The 22,062-nt window shown below is 40.0% G+C and overlaps 1 protein-coding gene across 1 annotated transcript in view; it reads right to left on the reverse strand.

Annotated features, from left to right (window-relative positions):
* EIF2B3 (eukaryotic translation initiation factor 2B subunit gamma) overlaps positions 1 to 22,062 on the reverse strand; it is a 155,158-nt gene that overhangs the window by 23,704 nt on the left and 109,392 nt on the right. The window contains 2 exon segments of the mRNA XM_032603805.1: positions 1,734 to 1,924; positions 3,074 to 3,201. Of these exon segments, the coding sequence (XP_032459696.1) occupies positions 1,734 to 1,924; positions 3,074 to 3,201 (319 nt within the window).

A 22,062-nucleotide genomic window follows, 5' to 3' on the forward strand; every position in this document is an offset into this window, starting at 1 on the left:
GTGGGGAGCTTGCAGCCACAGCCTCCTGTCTGGATGAGGCAGGCTGATGCATTTCCCCTAGGACAGGGATTGTTTGCACAGCAGCTTCTAGATAATCTTATCCTCAGTTTCCTAGCTGAGAGCCTCCTCCCTGAAAGTAATGCCACCTCCCTCAGCTGGGAGGCTGTGAGACAAGCCTTTGAGATACCCAGGCAGCACTTGGGAGAGGAGGCCTAAAGAGAGCAAGAAGCTTCCTGAGGCCTGACCACAGTCATCCTAGGTTCCCGCTCACCTCCTGGACTACAGTGGCCATGCATGAGGTGAGGACGGGAGTAAAGTTAGACAACTGCACAATCAGGACAGACCCTGAGAAGGCATCCATGTTCTTCACCAGGCAAAATAAAATGCTGAAGGGGAAATTCACACTATTCTCTTTCCAGTATGAGAAAACTGAAAACGTTATGGGTATGGAGTGTTTTATCTCTGGACACATTAGGAAGGCACAGATAGTGTGTCTATCTGTGATTCTCCAGCCTGGGCAGAATGCTGGTCGGAGCACTGTGTGTGGTAGTCACACTAGCTGAGGGAGGCCTTGCTAGACTGGCTACGATGGAGATGTGAAGGCTAATCCCTCAGTCCCTATCCCTGGGATCTCCTCTATTACACTTCAGCCAAGGCCATTCAGGCCTGTCTGATGCACAGCCCCTGCTGACACTTCAGAGGATACTCCTCTGGCCTCAGGCTATCCGTGGACTTGCTTTCAGACCAGTCGGACAGACTCTAGTCATAGAATTGAAGAAAGAGAACTAAAAGTCAAATTAAGGAAGCTTTCTATATCTTTAACCCTAAATTGGGGCTAACTTTACCCAGGACTGCCCTGAGCAAACATGGGACTAGTTGTGATTTCTCATAAACTCTCTAGCTTGGATTCCCTTGGATTTAACCAATCCAGGTTGAGGCCAGATTGAGGTCTGGGGCTGGGACCATATCTACCACATGGTGTGGGTCCTGAAGATTCTTGAGTCAGGTTTTCTTCAGGGATTCAATCCCAATCCCAGTGTTCCCTTCCTCCTGTGCCTGCTACACAATAAAGAGCTCCTGCACATGCTCGGCCTCTTCACTGTCCCCCTTCTTCACCCCTTGCCTTAACTAAAACCTGGCCGGCCTTTAGGGCACTGCTTCCCCTTAAATAGAAGCTACTCATTCTTCATATCTCACAAACCTCAGGATTAAAAGGGTGGATTGGCAAGACTCCTCATGCTCTAATGCTGTTTTCCAGACACTTCTCTCTCATGGGCATTCCTTCCTTGATGCTTTGCCATCTGGCTACTCTATACTCTGCTCCTTTGCCTCCTTAAGAAAGCTTCCTCTGTGTGCCTATGTTTACATCATCGCAGTAATGATTACACAGTATTTATCTGCTTGTTTATGAAGTGCTGTAGATATCCCCATGCCGAGCAGAACAGGAGAAAGTTGTTCAACCCACAGGCCAGAAGTTAAGCCTTCTTGGAGATCTTGGCCTTTCTTTGGAGCCACAGAGGCTCTGCCTCTATGGACCAGACCCCTCACTTCCCCTTTTGCTGTACTTGGGTACCCCAATGGTTTCTCCTGACATGCCAGGTCTTGTTCAACCTTTGGAATGAGAGGGATTCTGAACAAGTCACTGTGTATCTAATGAAGAAATAAGACAAAAGGCTCAGTCTGTTCCTGGGACAGGAACTCCCACGATTTCTCTTCTGAACCCATCCTCTCACCTGTCTGTTGGCTTCCATGTAGAGTCCTAGGGTGCTCACTCGAGAGCAGAGCCCCTCTTTCATGATGTGGACGTAACAGCGCACCTGTGACCTGGACAAATCTTCCCAGCTGTCTCCTCGACAGGCATTCCAGCAGGCATCATAGGGAGCAAAGGTCAGCGTATTGGCTTCTTTTATAAAACTGTAAATATCTTCAGAACAAATACCCAAACCGAACAAGTACATGCGAAACATGACAGAGAGGATACAGAATCAGTCAAGTTTTGAAAGAGGGTACAGCTCAAACCTCTTCCCCCGCAATGCACCCATGCCGCATGGACCCTGGGGAAATCCCACTAAAACCTGAAAGCCTAAGTCAAATTAAAAGAGGCAATGTGCTTCCTGTACATTTGAAATACTGTATGATATAAAAATGCTTAAAAAGAGGTCCTATAAGCAAGTTTGACTGACAGGCAAGCACTACTAGGGAAAATAAAATAGATGACTCTTGTACACCATGGGGTAGCAGAAGCAACTGTCCAGGCTTTAGTGACCAGCCATGTTGGCTTTGTGCTGCTAGCCTCCATTATCATATCAGATAGTTGTGCTATAAGAGAAATAGCACAGGACTTGGGCCTCAGTTTTTCAACTCGTACAACAATCATTTGAAATCTTTTATTTTATGGTAAGAAAACTGGGGCTCAGAAGACTAAATAACCTGCCTTAGGTTGTAGAGCTAATAAATGGCAGAGTAAAATTTCAAACCCAGGTCTGAGGTGCTAAGCCCTGATATCTTAACCATCATGCAACACTGTCTCCATTTATTCCTTTGATACGTACATTTTTTGGAACATCTACTATGAGCCCAGGACTGGGCCAGGGACCAGGCAAGGATATGAGAGCAAACAAGACTGACCTCGTCCCTACATCCTGGAAAGGTGATAGTCTGTTGGCTCTGGTTGGACTGTCATTATACAGCCCTTCACCTTTCTTCCCTTGACAGGAGAGGCTGAGTTTAGTCAGGAGTGGGGCCCCCAGAGCCTAGAGAATAGGGGAACTGAGAAGTGGTGCGCAGAGTTCAAAGTCAAAAAGTTCTAGAGAGGAACACAGCCAAACCAGAGCTGTTAACCAGAGAATGGACCTGAGGCATGATTAGCCTGTCCCTGAAGAGCACGGTGACAGGATTTGCTTGAGCAAGCCCACCCAGAGCTCAGGGAGTGGCGTCAGCTAGCCTGTCCTAACTCTTGGCTAGATGAAAACCTGCTGCCTTGAGACAGGCATCTTGGGCTGGGCTAAGTTGCCCAGCCACTCTTCCAAAGGTATTGTTACCCCTACCTTACTGCACCAACTCAAGCACTGACCTAAAGATTTCAGCTCTTTTTTCTTTAGATCCTCTTCTTTTTCTTCCTGTCCTTGTTGTGATGAAGCTGAGGAGAACTGTTTTCTTACTAGGTATGGAATCAGTTCGCTCCGGATGGAAGTGATTGACCTAGGAAGAAAGAGTGGTCAAACATGAGAAATCTGACTATCTGGATCCAATCAGAATCAAAAACTGTGCATCCAAGGAAAAGCCAAATTCCTTCCTGTCATGCCACCTTGGGACTGATAGAGATTAGAAATGACAAGGATTTGGCAGTTCTGGAGAAGCAGAGGATCTACATTCTCTATCAGCTTCAGACTGGAGGTGGGAGGGTAGTGTACTGAGTCTGAGACGCCCTTTCCCTGATCTATGCAGAAAATGGTCTTTTACAAGACTTATCTACGAAGTGTGTGCCTGCATGTTTGTATGTGTGTGCACGTGTGTGTATCTTAACATGGTGCTTTGACTATTAACTGGCAATAACCCATGAGAAGGTAGAATGCTCTGGCCTTTTGAAAAAAAGTTATTTAAAAAAACATAAAACATTTTCTATAAAGGTCTTGCGTATTTTCTGTAAGATTAATCTGGAGTATCTTAGTTTTTTTGTTGTTATAAATGGTGCCTTTTAAACAATTATTTTCTTCTTCTTGGTCAACAGAAACTCAATTCACTGTATTTTGATCTTGTAGCCAATTGCCTTGATAAACAATCTTAATACTAATATTTTATCTGTAGATTCTGGCAATCATACCAACTGTGTAAACAACAATTTTCTTTCTTCCTTTCTAATCCTTATTTTCCATTATCTTACCATATTGGCTAAGACCTCCAATATACTAATGCTGAATAGAAGCACTAATAGTCATCCTTTTTTTTTTTTTAACTTCGTAACTCCATTCATTTTATTCACTCGATCGCTGCATGAACAGACACACCTGAAATTTAAAACAAGAGCTTATACAGACACCTGTTCTTTCTATAGGCATTAGCTCAGAATATATGTGGGTAAGATGACACAGAAAAAAGTTTAAATGTGAAATGTGAATTTAGGGCTGAGTTAAGGAGGTGCATACTCAGTCTCATATATCCGGACATGCTTCAGATACCTCCTTAATGTCTATCTCCAAGACTGAAATGACTCTGTACCTCTTTGAAGACAACAGACCATTCTATCATCTCTTCATTGATGACCAGGCCTTGACCATATGGAATATTGGTGACAAACTCTCCTACTTTAACCAGCAGCCCAAGACCAGCAGGAAAATTCACAGCGTTCTGGATATCCTATCGTGTCACACGGTTCTGTTTTTCATCTAAGGATATGTGGTCTCCAGCACTGTTGGTAAATTGGATTTTCCTCAGAAACGGATGCAGCTCCAGATGCCATCAGGTGATCAATGCAGGTCCTGCTTCTGGAGGGCATTTACCTTTCTTCACCATCTCTGCTTTCAGATACCAGAGGAACTGCTCGCCTTTCAAATCATCAGATACAAATAGCGCCACCCAGGTCCAGCCAAAATGCAGCAATAACCACATCATTCCTTGAGCCAGGGAGCTGTCCGTAGTGGCCATCTGTTAGAGCGATGAGAACTGGTCTTTATCACTCAGGATGGGATCAAAAGGACCATATGTGACCTGTGGGCTTCTGTAGGGCTCCAGGACTGTTCCAATCTCGGCTGAAAATGCCAACGCGGTTCCTATAACAATGGCCACAGATTTTCTCTGTCCCTGGCAGTTGTAGTTAGGGAGAGTCTGATTTCCTTCAGACAGCCAAAACAGGGTACTTTCCAAGGTCCTCTGGTCACTGGGAAAGGCATTGTAGAGGCTGAAACCCAAGGACAGATTGGGGAGCAGATGGGAGTCCTTACTGATTTCCTCAACGGCAAAGACAAATGCCAGGACGTATTGGTAGTTCTTCCAAAGCCACCTGGTCACACAGAAATCCACGGGTCAGTGAGGACAGGTGAAACTTGAGGCTGGTTTCAACTCAAACTTGAACTCCAGAGATAACTTGTCTTTAAGTTCTCCAGGGCTTTGTAGACTGTAAGACCGTAGAGCAGGGTTTCCAAACCAGGGCACTATAGATAATGCTTTGTCACGGGTGCTGTTCAGTGCAGTGTAGGCCGTCCAGCAGCATCCGCGGCCTCCACACACTAGATGCCACTAGCAGCCCCTCTCATTTGTAACAACAGAAACAATGCCTCCGCACGTGACTAAAAGTCCCCTGGGGGCAAAGTCACACCGGTGAAAGGATGGGGAGAGGGGGAACTCTGAGGAGGGGACTGCGGCGCCCAGAGCTAGGAGGAAACAGAGGCTCCGGGCCAACCAGTGGGGTGAGCCTGAGGCCCCAGGGCTAGAAACGCGGCTCGCGAGAAAGGGGGAGGAATGCCGGAGCCTGTGATGGGGGTGCCCCAGACCCATGCCCCTCCCTAGACTCCTACGGGAGCCCCGGGACAGCCCGCCGCTCAGAGTCCTGACCCTCACACTGAGGCCGAATGTACCGTGTGAACCCAGCCCCCCGCAGAGAAAACTTTACACAGCGCGGTGAGCCACCCTGCGAGTCCTTCAGTCATCCTTACTCATTCTCGATTTTAAAGGGAATTTTTCTATTTTATCATTTAGACTGATGATTGTTACCGTTTTTTTCCCCTATCATCAAAGCCACCATTTATTGACTGTCCTCTATGTGTAGATATTGGGCTTCATGCTTTATAGCCAATACCTGGCACATGTTATTGGTTTTATAAATACCCTTTATCAGGTTAAGGAACTTCTCTTTTATTCCTAACTTGCTAAGAGCTTTCATCAATGAATGGGTACTGACTTTTACTAAAAAAATTTTTTTCTTGCATCTATGGAGCTCATTGTATTTTTTTTCTCCTTTATTCTGTTATGGTAATGGATTAAAACATTTTCTGACACTAACAGGTTGAATAACACTTTTCAAAGGCTATATACACAATTTCTACTCTACACTCCCTCACAGTAGAGGAATTACAGGTGATTCTTCTATTTTTATGCAAATTATCAAATTTTACAACTTTAGGTTCTTCTTTAAGTTTCTTGTCTTTCATTTTCTCATAGCTTCTATGGTACTACTCTCCTGGCTTGATTCAGACTTCGCAAATTTAAAATTCATTCTGATGGGGCTTCCCTGGTGGCGCAGTGGTTGAGAGTCCACCTGCCGATGCAGCGGGACACAGGTTCGTGCCCCGGTCCGGGAAGATCCCACATGCCGTGGAGCGGCTGGGCCCGTGAGCCATGGCCGCTGAGCCTGCACGTCCGGAGCCTGTGCTCCGCAACGGGAGAGGCCACAACAGTGAGAGGCCTGCGCACCGCAAAAAAAAAAAAAAAAAAAATCATTCTGATGACTAAGTAGTTCCCACACAGATTTCAACTTCCCTCTACTTAAGAGTGGGCTCCCTCACATTATAACAGTTGTACTTATTTATCAATGGCTATCAAAGAATTTCCACAACAAAGTTAACTTCAATTTACTTTCATGAAATCAGATGAGTCTAGGACACCACTTACAGAAAGAAAATCAGACCAAAGATCAATGTGTAGAAGAACCTCCAGAAGGCAAAAACATTCCTGTACTATATCACTCGGATACGAGCAGTAAGCAACCTTGGTCAAGAGCTTCGGAGCTCTCTTTCATTTGGCCTCGTTGGGTCCCTGGAGGCATGGTGCTTCCTCATGGGTATCGAGCCAGGATGTTGGGTCTAAATGACCAACAATCTGTAATGGGGAAGAAGGAACCTGATCCTTAGCACAGTGAGTATGCTTCTGATTTATACTTAGCAAAGGAAATGAAAGACTACCATATGATTTTTAGTTTTCTCTCTCATACTGTGACCTTGTTAGAATTTTAAATCACTAGTTAATTAATTTAGCATTTAATAAGACTGTAGTAATATGCCAGTCACTGTTCTGTGCCTTGGAAATATACTGTTTCTGCCCTCAAAGAATTCAAAATCCAGTGGAAAGTAGCCTGATCATGGATTTAAGGAGAAGAGTAGGAGATGAGGTTGATTAAGGAGGCAATGGAGCCAGATCATGAAAGCCTTCTGTGGCAGTCTAGACAGTTTGGACTGAGACAAGCCAGTGGTAGTTTTTAAGCAGGAAAGTGACACGATCAGTTTTATTTCTTAATAAGGTAATTCTGATAGCAGTGAAAATAGGCTTGGAATAAGGAGAATGAACAGAGAGACCAGTTACAAGACTCTGAAAGATGAGATAATGTGGCCTGAGAGAGGGGTTAATGTATAAGCAGCCCTATAAACCTGACTGCTGCTTCATACTTCCCACCCTCTCTCCCAGCCCCTATTCAAAGAAGCTCTGCAGGCTGACACAGGACCACACAGATGGAGTGTAGGTAGGGAGGCAAGACAGAGGTGGAGGCTGAGGAGGGTAAGCAAAATTAGGAACCCTGGAGCTACACAGTTCATGGCTTTTGTCATTTTTAAAAGATCAAGTCAAACATCTTTGAAGAATTCTGTGTAAGCTGGAAGCTCTTGTATTGAATTTCAATGTGCTTTTTCTTCTGATCCTTTGATGGAGATTAAAAATTTCCATATAAATTCAAAGAATGAAATAACACTTACTCTTAGCTTTTTTCTCCCCTTTTAATGCTCCAAGCCAGTGTGGGTAGCAAATGTTCCTTGGCCCCCTCTGGTGGAAAACAAGTCAGTTCCCTTTGAAGAAATGACAAAGCATGGACAGCTGGGGGATTTCGGAGCCACGATATTTACCCTATAGGCCAAACAGAACTCTCACTGCAAGAGGCAAGCAAACAAGCCTTGGCACACAGCCCTTTTAGGCAGAACCCTTTAAGGAGACCAGACAAGGATCTGGGGAGAAGAGCTGAAGCATTCCTGCCAGGTCCCACCTACCTCTGCTGGGGCTCAGCAATCAGGTCAATTCTCATAATGCGGTTGGCCTAGCAGCACAATGGAGGACAAAATTACTCTTCCTGCACTGTACTCAAACTAGAGGTAGCTCAAAGCTGTGCCAAGAAGTGGGACAGGCCACTATGACCCACTGTGAGCATCCTGACCTTGGGGCTGAAGACCAGCAGCTGGGTCCACTGTTCTGGGCCTCGGCAACCTCACTTTCCCCCTTCCCTCTCATACACAGTCTTCCCAGAAACACCTGCCTCATGTCATAAAATTATAAGCTCCTAAGAAATAAGAAATCACAAAGGAGAACAACAGATTTGACTATCAGATGCAAACAAATAACTCCACCAAATAAAAAAGACAAAATAATTGTTACATACAGGACAAAAGATTAATATTTTTAATAGGTAAATAGATATAAATGTTCAAAACTATATAAAAATATTTTAAAGAAATAAGTATCAAAAAAAGATGCAGTTTCTCTCACAAGTTAGCAGATTTAAAATAATTCTCATTAGTGATAAGGGTGCTTCTCATACAATGTATAAACTGGTAAAATCTTTTCTGAAAAGTAATTGGCAATACATAACAAAGGTCTTGAAGACATTCATATTATCTTATCCTATAATTCTACTTCTATAAATCTATCTTAAGGAAAATACATCATGCTCAATAAATATTTGCTGAATAAACAACATAATCAGATAATAAAAAAGAATCTTTGCACAAAAATGTTAAATGTTAATGTTAAAAAATAGAGAACAACCAAATATCCAACAATGGAAGAACAATCAAACACATAGGTAATAGAATAGCATATAGGCAAAACTCTGATCATAAAGAATTTTTTAGATCACAAAGAATTTTTTAATGACACAGGAAAATGCTCATGAAATAATACTGAATAAAGAAAGAAGAGACGGCAGACAGCAGAAGCAACAAGAACTACAATCCTGGGACTTCCCTGGTGGTCTACTGGGTGAAGACTCCGTGACCCTAATGCAGGGGACCTGGGTTCAATCCCTGGTCAGGGAACTAGATCCCGCATGCATGCCGCAACTAAGAAATTCACATGTCACGACTAAGAGCCCACATGCTGCAAGAAAGATCGTGTGTGCCGCAACTAAGACATGGTACAGCCAGAATAATAAATAAATAAATATTAAAATTAAAAAAAAAAAAAAAGAACTACAATCCTCTAGTTTGTGGAACAAAAACCATATTCACAGAAAGACAGACAAGATGAAAAGGCAGAGGGCTATGTACCAGATGAAGGAACAAGATAAAACCCCAGAAAAACAACTAAATGAAGTGGAGATAGGCAACCTTCCAGAAAAAGAATTCAGAATAATGATAGTGAAGATGATCCAGTACCTCGGAGAAAGAATGGAGGCAAAGGTTGAGAAGATGCAAGAAATGTTTAACAAAGACCTAGAAGAATTAAAGAACAAACAAACAGAGATGAACAATACAATAACTGAAATGAAAAATACACTAGAAGGAATCAATAGCAGAATACCTGAGGCAGAAGAATGGATAAGTGACCTGGAAGACAGAATGGTGGAATTCACTGCTGCAGAACAGAATAAAGAAAAATGATTGCAAAGAAATGAAGACAGCCCAAGAGACCTCTGGGACAACATTAAGTGCAACAACATTCGCATTATAGGGGTCCCAGAAGGAGAAGAGAGAGAGAAAGGACCAGAGAAAATATTTGAAGAGATTATAATCAAAAACTTCCCTAACACGGGAAAGGAAATAGCCACCCAAGTCCAGGAAGTGCAGAGAGTCCCGGGCAGGATAAACCCAAGGAGAAACATGCTGAGACACATAGTAATCAAATTGACAAAAATTAAAGACAAAGAAAAACTATTGAAAGCAACAAGGGAAAAACGACAAATAACATACAAGGGAACTCCCATAAGGTTAAAAGGTAATTTCTCAGCAGGAACTCTACAAGCCAGAAGGGAGTGACATGACATATTTAAAGTGATGAAAGGGAAGAACCTACAACCAAGATTACTCTACCCGGAAACAATCTCATTCAGATTCAATGGAGAAATCAAAAGCTTTACAGACAAGCAAAAGCTAAGAGAATTCAGCACCACCAAACCAGCTCTACAACAAATGCTAAAGGAACTTCTCTAAGTGGGAAATACAAGACAAGAAAAGGACCTACAAAAACAAACCCAAAACAATTAAGAAAATGGTAGCAGGGACATACATATTGATAATTACCTTAAATGTGAATGGATTAAATGCTCTAACCAAAGGACACAGGCTTGCTGAATGGATACAAAAACAAGACCCATATATATGCTGTCTACAAGAGACCCACTTCAGACCTAGGGACACATACAGACTGAAAGCAAGGGGATGGAAAAAGATACTCCATGCAAACGGAAATCAAAAGAAAGCTGGAGTAGAATACTCATATCAAATAAAATAGACTTTAAAATAAAGACTGTTACAAGAGACAAGGAAGGACACTACATAATGATCAGGGATCAATCCAAGAAGATATAACAATTATAAATATATATGCACCCAACATAGGAGCACCTCAATACATAAAGCAAATGCTAACAGCTATAAAAGAGGAAATCAACAGTAACACAGTAATAGTGGGGGACTTGAACACCTACCTCACTTACACCAATGGACAGATCATCCAGACAGAAAATTAGTAAGGAAACACAAGCTTTAAATGACACAAGAGACCAGATAGATTTAGTTGATATTTATAGGACATGCCATCCAAAAAAACAGCAGATTACACTTTTTTCTCAAGTGCGCACGGAACATTCTCCAGGATAGATCACATCTTGGGTCACAAATCAAGCCTCAGTAAATTTAAGAAAATTGAAATCATATCAAGCATCTTTTCTGACCACAACGCTATGAGATTAGAAATCAATTACAGGGAAAAAAACGTAAAAAACACAAACACATGGAGGCTAACCAATATGTTACTAAATAACCAAGAAATCACTGAAGAAATCAAAGAGGAAATCAAAAAATACCTAGGGACAAATGACAACGAAAACACGACGATCCAAAACCTATGGGATGCAGCAAAAGCAGTTCTAAGAGGGAAGTTTATAGCAATGCAATCCTACCACAAGAAACAAGAAAGATCTCAAATAAACAATCTAACCTTACACCTAAAGGAACAGAGAAAGAAGAACAAACAAAACCCAAAGTTAGTAGAAGGAAAGAAATCATAAAGAACAGAGCAGAAATAAATGAAAAAGAAATGTAGGAAACAATAGCAAAGATCAATAAAACTAAAAGCAGTTTCTTTGAGAAGATAAAGTTGATAAACCATTAGCCACACTCATTAAGAAAAAGAGGGAGAGGACTCAGATCAATAAAATTAGAAATGAAAAAGGAGAAGTTACAACAGACACCACAGAAATACAAAGCATCCTAAGAGGCTACTACAAGCAGCTCTACGCCAATAAAATGGACAACCTGGAAGAAATGGACAAATTCTTAGAGAGGTATAACCTTCCAAGACTGAATAGGAAAGAAACAGAAAATATGAACATACCAATCACAAGTAGTGAAATTGAAACTGTGATTAAAAATCTTCCAACAAACAGAAGTCTAGGACCAGATGGCTTCACAGGTGAATTCTATCAAACATTTAGAGAAGAGCTAACACCAATCCTTCTCAAACTCTTCCAAAAAATTGCAGAGGAAGGAACACTCCCAAACTCATTCTATGAGGCCACCATCACCCTGTAACCAAAACTAGACAAAAATACTACAAAAAAAAAAGAAAATTACAGACCAATATCACTGATGAATATAGATGCAAAAATCTTCAACAAAATTCTAGCAAACAGAATCCAACAATGCTTTAAAAGGATCATACACCATGATCAAGTGGTATTTATCCCAGGGATGCAAGGATTCTTCAATATACGCAAATCAATCAATGTGATACACCATATTAACAAATTGAAGAAGAAAAACTATATGATCATCTCAATAGATGCAGAAAAAGCTTTTGACAAAATTCAACACCGATTTATGATAAAAACTCTCCAGAAAGTGAGTGGGCATGGAGGGAACCTACCTCAACATAATAAAGGCCATACATGACAAACCCACAGCAAACATCATTCTCAATGGTGAAAAACTGAAAGCATTTCCTCTAAGATCAGGAACAAGACAAGGAAGCCCACTCTCACCACTATTCAAGATAGTTTTGGAAGTCCTAGCCACAGCAATCAGAGAAGAAAAAGAAATAAAAGGAATACAAATTGGAAAAGAAGAAGTAAAACTGTCACTGTTTGCAGATGACATGATACTATACCTAGAGAATCCTAAAGATGCCACCAGAAAACTACTAGAGCTAATTAATGAATTTGGTAAAGTTGCAGGATACAAAATTAATGCACAGAAATCTCTTGAATTCCTATACACTAATGATGAAAAAAGTGAAAGAGAAATTAAGGAAACACTCCCATTTACCACTGCAACAAAAAGAATAAAATACCTAGCAATAAACCTACCTAGGGAGACAAAAGACCTGTATGTAGAAAACTATATGACACTGATGAAAGAAATTAAAGATGATACCAACAGACGGAGAGATATACCATGTTCTTGGATTGGAAGAATCAATATTGTGAAAATGACTATACTACCCAAAGCAACCTACAGATTCAATGCAATCCCTATCAAATTACCAATGGCATTTTTTACAGAACTGGAACAAAAAAATCTTAAAATTTGTATGGAGACACAAAAGACCCCGAACATCCAAAGCAGTCTTGAAGGAAAAAAACAGAGCTGGAGGCATCAGACTCCCTGATTTCAGAGTATACTACAAAGCTACAGTAATCAAGACAATATGGTACTGGCACAAAAACAGAAATATAGATCAATGGAACAGGATAGAAATCCCAGAGATAAACCCATGCACCTATGGTCAACTAATCTATGACAAAGGAGGCAAGGATATACAATGGAGAAAAGACAGTCTCTTCAATAAGTGGTGCTGGGGAAACTGGACAGCTACATGTAAAAGAATGAAATTAGAACACTCCCTAACACCAAACACAAAAATAAACTCAAAATGGATTAGAGACTTAAATGTAAGACCGGACACCATAACACTCTTAGAGGAAAACGTAGGAAGAGCACCCTCTGACATAAATCACAGCAAAATCTTTTTTGATCCACCTCCTAGAGTAATGGAAATAAAAACAAAAATTAACAAATGGGACCTAATGAATCTTAAAAGCTTTTGCACAGCAAAGGAAACCATAAACAAGATGGAAAGACAATCTTCAGAATGGGAGAAAGTATTTGCAAACGAATCAACGGACAAAGGATTAATCTCCGAAATACATAAACACCTCATGCAGCTCAATATTAAAAAAACAAACAACCCAATTAAAAAATGGGCAGAACACCTAAATAGACATTTCTCTAAAGAAGACATACAGATGGCCAAGAAGCACATGAAAAGCTGCTCAACATCACTAATTTTTAGAGAAATGCAAATCAAAACTGCAATGAGGTATCACCTCACACCAGTTAGAATGGGCATCATCAGAAAATCTACAAACAACAAATGCTGGAGAGGGTGTGGAGAAAAGGGAACCCTCTTGCACTGTTGGTGGGAATGTAAATTGATACAGCCACTATGGAGAACCATATGGAGGTCCCTTAAAAAAGAAAAATAGAATTACCATATGACCCAGCAATTCCACTACTGGGCATATACCCAGAGAAAACCATAATTCAAAGACACATGCACCCCAATGTTCACTGCAGCACTATTTACAATAGCCAGGTCACGGAAGCAACCTAAATGTCGATCGACAGATGAATGGATAAAGAAGATGTGGTACATATATATACAATGGAATATTACTCAGCCATAAAAAGGAACAAAATTGGGTCATTTGTAGCGACGTGGATGGATCTAGAGTGTCATGCAGAGTGAAGTAAGTCAGAAAGAGAAAAAAAATATCGTATATTAATGCAGATATGTGGATCCTAGAAAAATGGTACAGATGAACCAGTTTGCAGGGCAGAAATAGAGACACAGATGTAGAGAACAAACATATGGACACCAAGAGGGGAAAGTGACTCGTGGGGGTGGGGATGGTGGTGTGATGAATTGGGAGATTGGGATTGACATGTATACACTAATATGTATAAAATGGATAACTATAAAAAAATAAAATAAAATTCAAAAATTAAAAAAAAAAGCAGAAAGCACTTATTTCTACAGCACAATCTGAAGTGTGTATATGTATATATAAAAATAAATAAAATGATGGAAAGAAATACACTAAAATGTTCCCAATTATCTCACAATAGTAGAATTATGGGTAGTATTTTAAAAATATTTTTTTTTTTTTTTTTTTTTTTTTTTTTTTTTTTTTTTTTTTTTATGCGTTACGCGGGCCTCTCACTGTTGTGGCCTCTCCCGTTGCGGAGGACAGGCTCCGGACGCGCAGGCTCAGCGGCCATGGCTCACGGGCCCAGCCGCTCCGCGGCATGTGGGATCCTCCCAAACCGGGGCACGAACCCGTGTCCCCTGCATCGGCAGGCGGACTCTCAACCACTGCGCCACCAGGGAAGCCCCTAAAAATATTTTTTGAATCTTCCAAATTTCACAGTCATCGGCCATTCTTCCCTTACTTTCTGTGGCATCACTCTCTTGACCTGTTCCTATTTCTGATACCTCTTTCTTTGTTTCCCCTAAAATATTTGGTGTTTCTCAGGATTTTTCTTTTTGCCTGTATTTTTCTCATGCTATTTGTTTCCCTGAGATAGATCACTTGGTGGCTTCTTTGCAGCTCATTTCCAAAGGTAGACGCATAGCCAAGACCTCTCTTCTTTAGTTTAGTCTCACATTTTCAACTGCCTGATGGACTCTGCCACCATTTAGATGACCCACAGGTACCTTAAACACCATGTCTAAAACTGAACTCACCATCTTTCTCTCAAACATGCTCCCCCCAACCCCAAACACTGATTACCTTGCTTAGTGATACGGAAATTCATTTAGTCACCCAAGCCAGAAATGTGGTAATCATCTTGACTCCTCCTCCTTCCTCCACTCCTCACATACAACCAGTCACCAAACACTGCTGATTTTATCCGCCAAATCTTTCAAAACTGTCAACTCTCCATCTCTACCGCTACTGCCTAGTCTAAGCCACTGTCATTATTTGCCTGGATTCCTTCAGCTGCTTTTAATTGGTTTCTCTTCCTCCAGTCTTACCTCTTGAAATCTATCCTTTATATTACAGACAGAACACCCTTTCTAAAGCACAATTTGATCATGTCTCTTCTTCCTTCAATCCATCCTCTTGTGTTGCAGGCACAGTGATTTTTCTAAAGTATAAATCTGGTCTTATCTTCTTAAATTTATTTAATGCTCAAGATAGTGGTTACTTTTGTGTGTTGGGGGGATAGTTGTTTAAAGGGAGCGTCTGGAAACTGGGTAATGTTCTAGTTTTTGACTTGAATAGTAGTTACAAGGGAGTGTTAACTTTGTGAAAACTTACGGAGCCATAAGACTGCTCTCAAATATCATCTCTCATTGGAAGGCTTTTGTAGCACTTGTAGGTTTCTGTACTCTCATAGCAAAGACAATAATTGTATGTATTTTTTAAACATCTTTATTAGAGTATAATTGCTTTACAATGGTGTGTCAGTTTCTGCTTTATAACAAAGTGAATCAGTTATACATATACATATGTCCCCATATCTCTTCCCTCTTGCATCTCCCTCCTTCCCACCCTCCGTATCCCATCCCTCTAGGTGGTCACAAAGCACCGAGCTGATCTCCCTGTGCTATGCAGCTGCTTCCCACTAGCTATCTATTTTACATTTGGTAGTGTATATATGTCCATGCCACTCTCTCACTTTGTCCCAGCTTACCCTTCCCCCTCCCCGTGTCCTCAAGTCCATTCTCTAGTAGGTCTGTATGTACTGTTTTTGAATCCATATCATGTGCGAGTTCCATGCTAGGAAATTAATACACGTATCTCAAATTCTTACAGCAATCCTCAAGGTAGGTATTATGGTCCTCATTTTATAAGTGAGGAAATCAAGGCCTAGAAAGGTTAATTATCTTTCTTAAGGTTAACACAGCTTTTATAACTAGCAGAGCAGAAACTTACTCCACATCTATCTCAAAGCCTATGACTCTTTCCACTATACCATATTAACTAGTATCCCATGTTTTCTGCAACCACAGCACTTTCCACAGGATTTAAAATTTTCTGCTTACTGTATCTCTACCAGTAAACATTCAGTCAGTGCTAAATAAATATTTATTTGAATAAACGAATGAGTGACTGTGTGAATGATTGAGTGTAATCCCTCTAGGCCAGACAGCTGGCAATAATTTTTCCTTCTGATTTTTGGAGATAGGAAGCAGAGCTTTCCTGATTTGGAAATGTAATGAACTCTAAATACATTTCTGTATTATTAATATTACTAGCATTAAAAATCCAACATTTGAAATGTTTTAGTTTAGTTCTGCTTAAATCTGTTATTTTTAGCATTTTGCCTTGATCTGTGATCAGGTCCTCCTTGTGGCTCTAAGTTTTCAGGGGAAGTCTAAAAATTATGTCCACGGCAAATGGAAAAATTTGGCTACTTTTGCATTCTGGCTTTTCTGTCTTTGTAAGTAAATCAAAAGAGACTTAAAATCCTCTAAATGTCTTCCACTTCAAGTCAGTCCTTCAAAATATTAGTTAGCAAAGAGGTAGAACAGAAAACCTACTTTTATAGGGCCTGGAACTCAAGTCTGCAGAGGAGAATACTAAAGGCTTGGGTTTTCTTGCCTCTTCTCTCAGCAGAGCTGTAACTGGGAAGAAAAGGTGATTGCTGAGTTAACCCTATGCTTTGTTTTCAGTTTTTAATTTTTTTCCTTCAAAGAAAACAGATATAATCTGGAAGAGTAAACAGGGAATTGTTTTAGATTAAAAGGTACTGACTTTAGAACCAAGTATTTGGTATACAGTATTCTATGATATCCTTTTCCCCTTTTTAACAAAAATACTAAAAGCTTCTATAAGAATAAATTTTCAGTGTTGGTGCATATGTCTTGAGAAAGAAAAACAGGTTCAGATCCTACAGGCTGGAGAGACTGCTTAGGCTTAGGGCAATTCAACTAACATTTTATTCATCTGAATTTATTCACTGAGTACCCAAAATGTGCCACGCATATTCTAGACAGTGGGGATATGACAGTGAAACAAAACAGGTAAATCCATGCCCTCATATGAAGTTGATGGTTTGGCTGCCTTTATATTTACTGAGCATCTACTGTGTGTCACAAGATGAATCAGAGTTGGTTTTTGTCCTCAAGGGGTTCAAAAAAGTAGTAAAAACAGACATGCAAATTCAGTTTAATAGGATGCATGTAATAATTGAAGATTATACAAGATCAGAAGAGAGAATGATCTCATGCCTAATGGAGATAAGCACAGAATACTATGGTAGCACAGAGCAAGGGTATCTATTCTAAGTGGGGGTGAAGGGAAAGAAAATTGAGAAAAAACTTCCTAAAGGAGTAATATCTAGGTAAGCTTTAATGGATATTTAAGAATTTGTCAGAGAAGGAAGAAAGAAGGCAAGCACACCAGTTAAGCATTATACTTAAAGGGAAATTATTTTTAAATCCTCACCAAACTAAACACATCTTTTCTTCTGGCTTTAGACTTTCTGGTTCCATATGATTCTTCTTCCTAGGAGTGCTTTAATTATAAATATTATGCCAGTTTAAAAGTCTTCTTTAAAAAGGTTATCTTTCCTATGATAATCTGGCCCATGGTCGCCTATGATAGCTTAGGCAAGGCTCAGCTGGGGGGCTTATATTTAAGTTAACTATAAGCCAATACAATGTGTTGCTAGGTCTTTGTCCCTTTTTCAGCAGCAAGTTATTTCCAGAAGTCCCAGAGATCAAAATGAATGTAACCAAGACGTCCAGAGGAGACTACCCTAGTTTAATCTTGGTAGCATCTACATCTTCAGATGTCAGTACATAGCTACCACATAACAGCTCCGGTTAGAAGGTTATGTAAACCACAGATTCTTAGCTTAATTTTGTTCTGTTATTTAAGTAAAGGATACTTCATGCAATCTCTAGGACATCTAAGGACAGGAAACCAAGTACAGCTAAGTCATATGGATGCTTGAACTGAACAGTAAGGAACCAAGGTTCCTGCCTATCTCCCATGGTCTCTCATCTCTGTTTCTTTTCTATGCTTTCCTACGCTGACTCATGGGTTTCTAGCCAGTCTATAACGTCATCTCGTGTGTGGCTTTATCACCCTGATTCTGACCTTGTAACATGGCTGCCTATCCCTAATTCCTGACTTTAGTTTGTGGAGCCCATCCGTACGCCTCTGCATCCCTGTGTAGCTAAGACTAGGAAGCTGTGACTACTCTCTTATCCCCCCAGGTATGTGTGCACGTGTGTGTGTCTGTAACACAGAGACATCTGAGATATGTGGTAGATGTTGCTAGCAATCAATTCACCAACAGTGGCTGATTTTGTTGGGGTGCTGACTATATGACATTAAGCAAATGACTTTAAGCTTCATTTCCCTCTTCTATAAATATGAAGATAATACCTAAATGAGAGGACTATTTTAAGGACTGAATGAAGTGTGAAAAGTACCCAGAATAGTATCTGGTACATGGTTGTTGCTCTGAAGGCCAACCCCTAAGACTGTATGTCCTGCACAGATGGATTGGGTTCAAACACTACAAGAGGTTAATTATAACTTTGGGTTTTTCTGAACAGGAAGTAAGCATTCAGCTTTAATTCTTCCTTTTAAGATTAATTTCCTCTAGGTCTCTTAAACAGCTAGCAGGTCTAGCAGGTTAGGAAAAGGGAGAGAAAGACAATTTTTTCTGGGTTTCTGTGATAAAGGGAACCAGGACTAATTCTGGTATGAACTTCCTGTCTCTCCAGGCTTCAGCTCAGAGAGCCAGCATATTGCTTCAGTTCTCTACAGGACCCGTCTCCTTTTGGAGCAACTCTTGCTAAGCCAAACAAAAAGTTCCTAAGAGGCCAGCTTCCTTAGGCTTAGATCAGATAACACTATAAAAGAGGAGAAACTTTTAGCTCACCACTCAGCATCAAGAGCATCACAGTAACAATACTCAGTCTAAGCTCTGCTCTGGCTCTGGACATAAAATCCAAGACATTTTTGAATTAAAATTTTTAAGACAGTCTTTGGAACATCCATCTGTCATACTGCATTCAGAAATGGATAAAAAGACCTTCTAAAGCATATATATGTGTATCTTTTTATTTCTTTAAAGCAAAAAATAGAATCATATTACACTGAAAATACACGCTAATACTGCAACTTGCTTTTTTTAGTAAATATATCTTGGAAATCTTTCCATATCACCACACAGAGTTATACTTCATTCTTTTTAACAGTTGCACAATAATATAATTAATTACCCTGTTTAAATTGTTATAACTTTTCCCTGTTATGAAGGATGTTGCAAAGAACATTTTGCAATGAATATTTCCATACTCTTAAGTAAATATTTCTGTGGGATACATTCTTCAGGGAGGAACTGCTTAGTCAAAGAGTATATAATTTTAAGTTTTGATAGGTATCATCAACTACCCTACAAAAAGTTTATGTAAAACAGTATAAGAGAATTTCCCCACAGTTTTACTAGCTTCATCACAAAATTTAAAAACCTTTGCCATACAATAAAGACAGTATTCCAAAACTGTTTAACATTCGTTTTTATTTATAAGAGTAGGCATCTTTTCATATGTGTACTAGCTTTTTCTATGAACCAACTACCTATAACTTTTACCCATTTTTCTCTTGAGTCATTAGTCTTTTCCTTATTGATTCTAAAGTGCTCTTTGTAATGTGAGGAAACTAGTGTTTGGGCTATCCTGGTATTGCAAATACCCCCTCCCCCCACTTTTGTTGTTTATTTTTATACTATGTTTATTCGGTTTTACTTTCCCCCCACAATACAGAATTTTAAAACTTGTTATTAGTCAAACTTACCAATCCTCTTTTTTTTTTAAATGGCTTCTAAGATTTATTTGATACTTAGAAAGCTTGAGTTAGTTCTAAGATCACATACTGATGAAGCTAAGTGCCTTAATGCACATGTAGACTAGCAGACATTCAGCAAAAGGTATCAGCATCCAAGCCAAACAGTGGCATCCCTAAGGAAACTCCTGCCTCATCCTTATTACCCCAGGCACTACTCCTGGGCCCATGCATTACTTCAACTGGTAAATGTTGGGACGTGGCAGTGCTAGTCACCAAATAATGATGCAGTCAGATTTGCAATTTAGAAAGTCCTCTGGTAGTTTTGTGGAGGATGGATTAAAAGGGGAGAGCCTGGAGGCAGAAGACTACCAAGGAGAATGCTGTATTAAGCCAGTTGAGAAATGATAGGCTGTTAGCTAAAAATCAATATTGAAATACATTACTTTATTAATTTCTGCCCAGTTTTAGTGATGGATTTTGCCACTAAAGTTAATCTGAACCACTGATGTTAGTTCAGCTCAAAAACCATTCAATCCCTCCCTCCCTCCCACTGCTGCTGGAACATCTTCCAGCTATCATGACACTCCTGCTACCTGAGGTGCCCTTTTCCCATTTACTAAGACTAGGGATCTCTGGCTTTTTTTTTTTCTCTTGTTTCATAATGTAATTTTCTCAAGGTTACAGAGACAATGGCCTATAAGACTTTGTATTCATCTTGGTATCCTCAGCCTCCAACACAGCAGTTAGAATATATTTAGGTATATATTAAATGTCTGTTGCTTTGAATTTTAAAAAAATTGTGGTAAGTCCAATTCATTTTTTAAACTCTTAAAATCAATTTTTTTAATAAAGTTAACTTACATATAATAAAACGTACCTACTTTAAACATACAGTTCAATGAGTTTTGTCAAACGTATACTACTGTAATCACTACTCCAAATCAAGATATAGAGTACTTCCATCATCCCCCCCCAAATTCCCTTGTGCTTCTAGTATACTACTCTACTCTACCCTCATACTACTTAGCACATTTTATTGTAATAATTTAATCTGTCCCTCTCTCCCTAAACTGTGAGCAACTTGAAGGCAGAAACTCCATCTTTTTATCTTTAGCATCTAGCAACACAGTAGGTGATCAATGAAAAGTTCTTACTATGTACCAACTACTGCTCTAAGCTCTTTACAAGTATTTTTCACAACCACCATGTGTCAGGTACAATGTGTCCCAGATGAGGAAAGTGGGGTACAGAAAGGTAGACATCTGTCCAGGGTCACACAGCTCACTTACTAAACTTCTCTTGTCAAAGACAGTATAGGTTTTCTTTTCTCCACAGCTTTCCCTATAGCTTTTCTACTTAGTCAACTGCAGAAATACTCGTCTCTTCTCTACTACTGATGTACAAAATTACTTCTGCTGTCTAAACTGTCACCACATCTCCTTTCCTTCCATTCACCAAGCATATATTGAATGCCTTACCAATCCAGGTAGGTATCTAATGTCAAGGAATTTGGGTGGAAGACATTAACATGTAGACAACTAGAAAAATATACAGGGCAGAATGTTAATTTTCATAGGTGAAACAAAGGATTGCTAAAGCAGTTCTTTCTTGAAGCTATGTCTCCTAGGTTTACTTTTTCCTTTCCATCCCTAAAGGAGTCCTCATAGTCAGATTACTACAAATGCCTTTTACTTACCTTGAAAGAGTCTCTTTCCCATTTGGAATAGTCTATGTTCCCCTGCCAGGTTGAATCGTTGCTCATTCCATATGGGACTATTCTGTTTAAAGACCTGTAACTCCCTGCTCAGCTGTTAAGGCCTTGTACACACTGCTCCCACCAACCTGTTCAATCCCATCTCTCAAAGCTTTGAGACATAACTTCCACTATTCCAGCCAGGAATAAAGAATCTCCCTCAAGTACCATTCTAATTTGTCCTGCTGTGCCTTTATACTTTTCCTAATTCTATATTGAAATTTACCAATTTTCAATATAATGCCTTTAATCCCAACAACTTTGAGAAGTAAAGGGTAGATGGGGCGAAGAAGAGATAAGGGTC

This window comes from Phocoena sinus, chromosome 1, assembly GCF_008692025.1.
Source record: "Phocoena sinus isolate mPhoSin1 chromosome 1, mPhoSin1.pri, whole genome shotgun sequence".
In the NCBI taxonomy this organism is placed as follows: Eukaryota; Metazoa; Chordata; class Mammalia; order Artiodactyla; family Phocoenidae; genus Phocoena; species Phocoena sinus.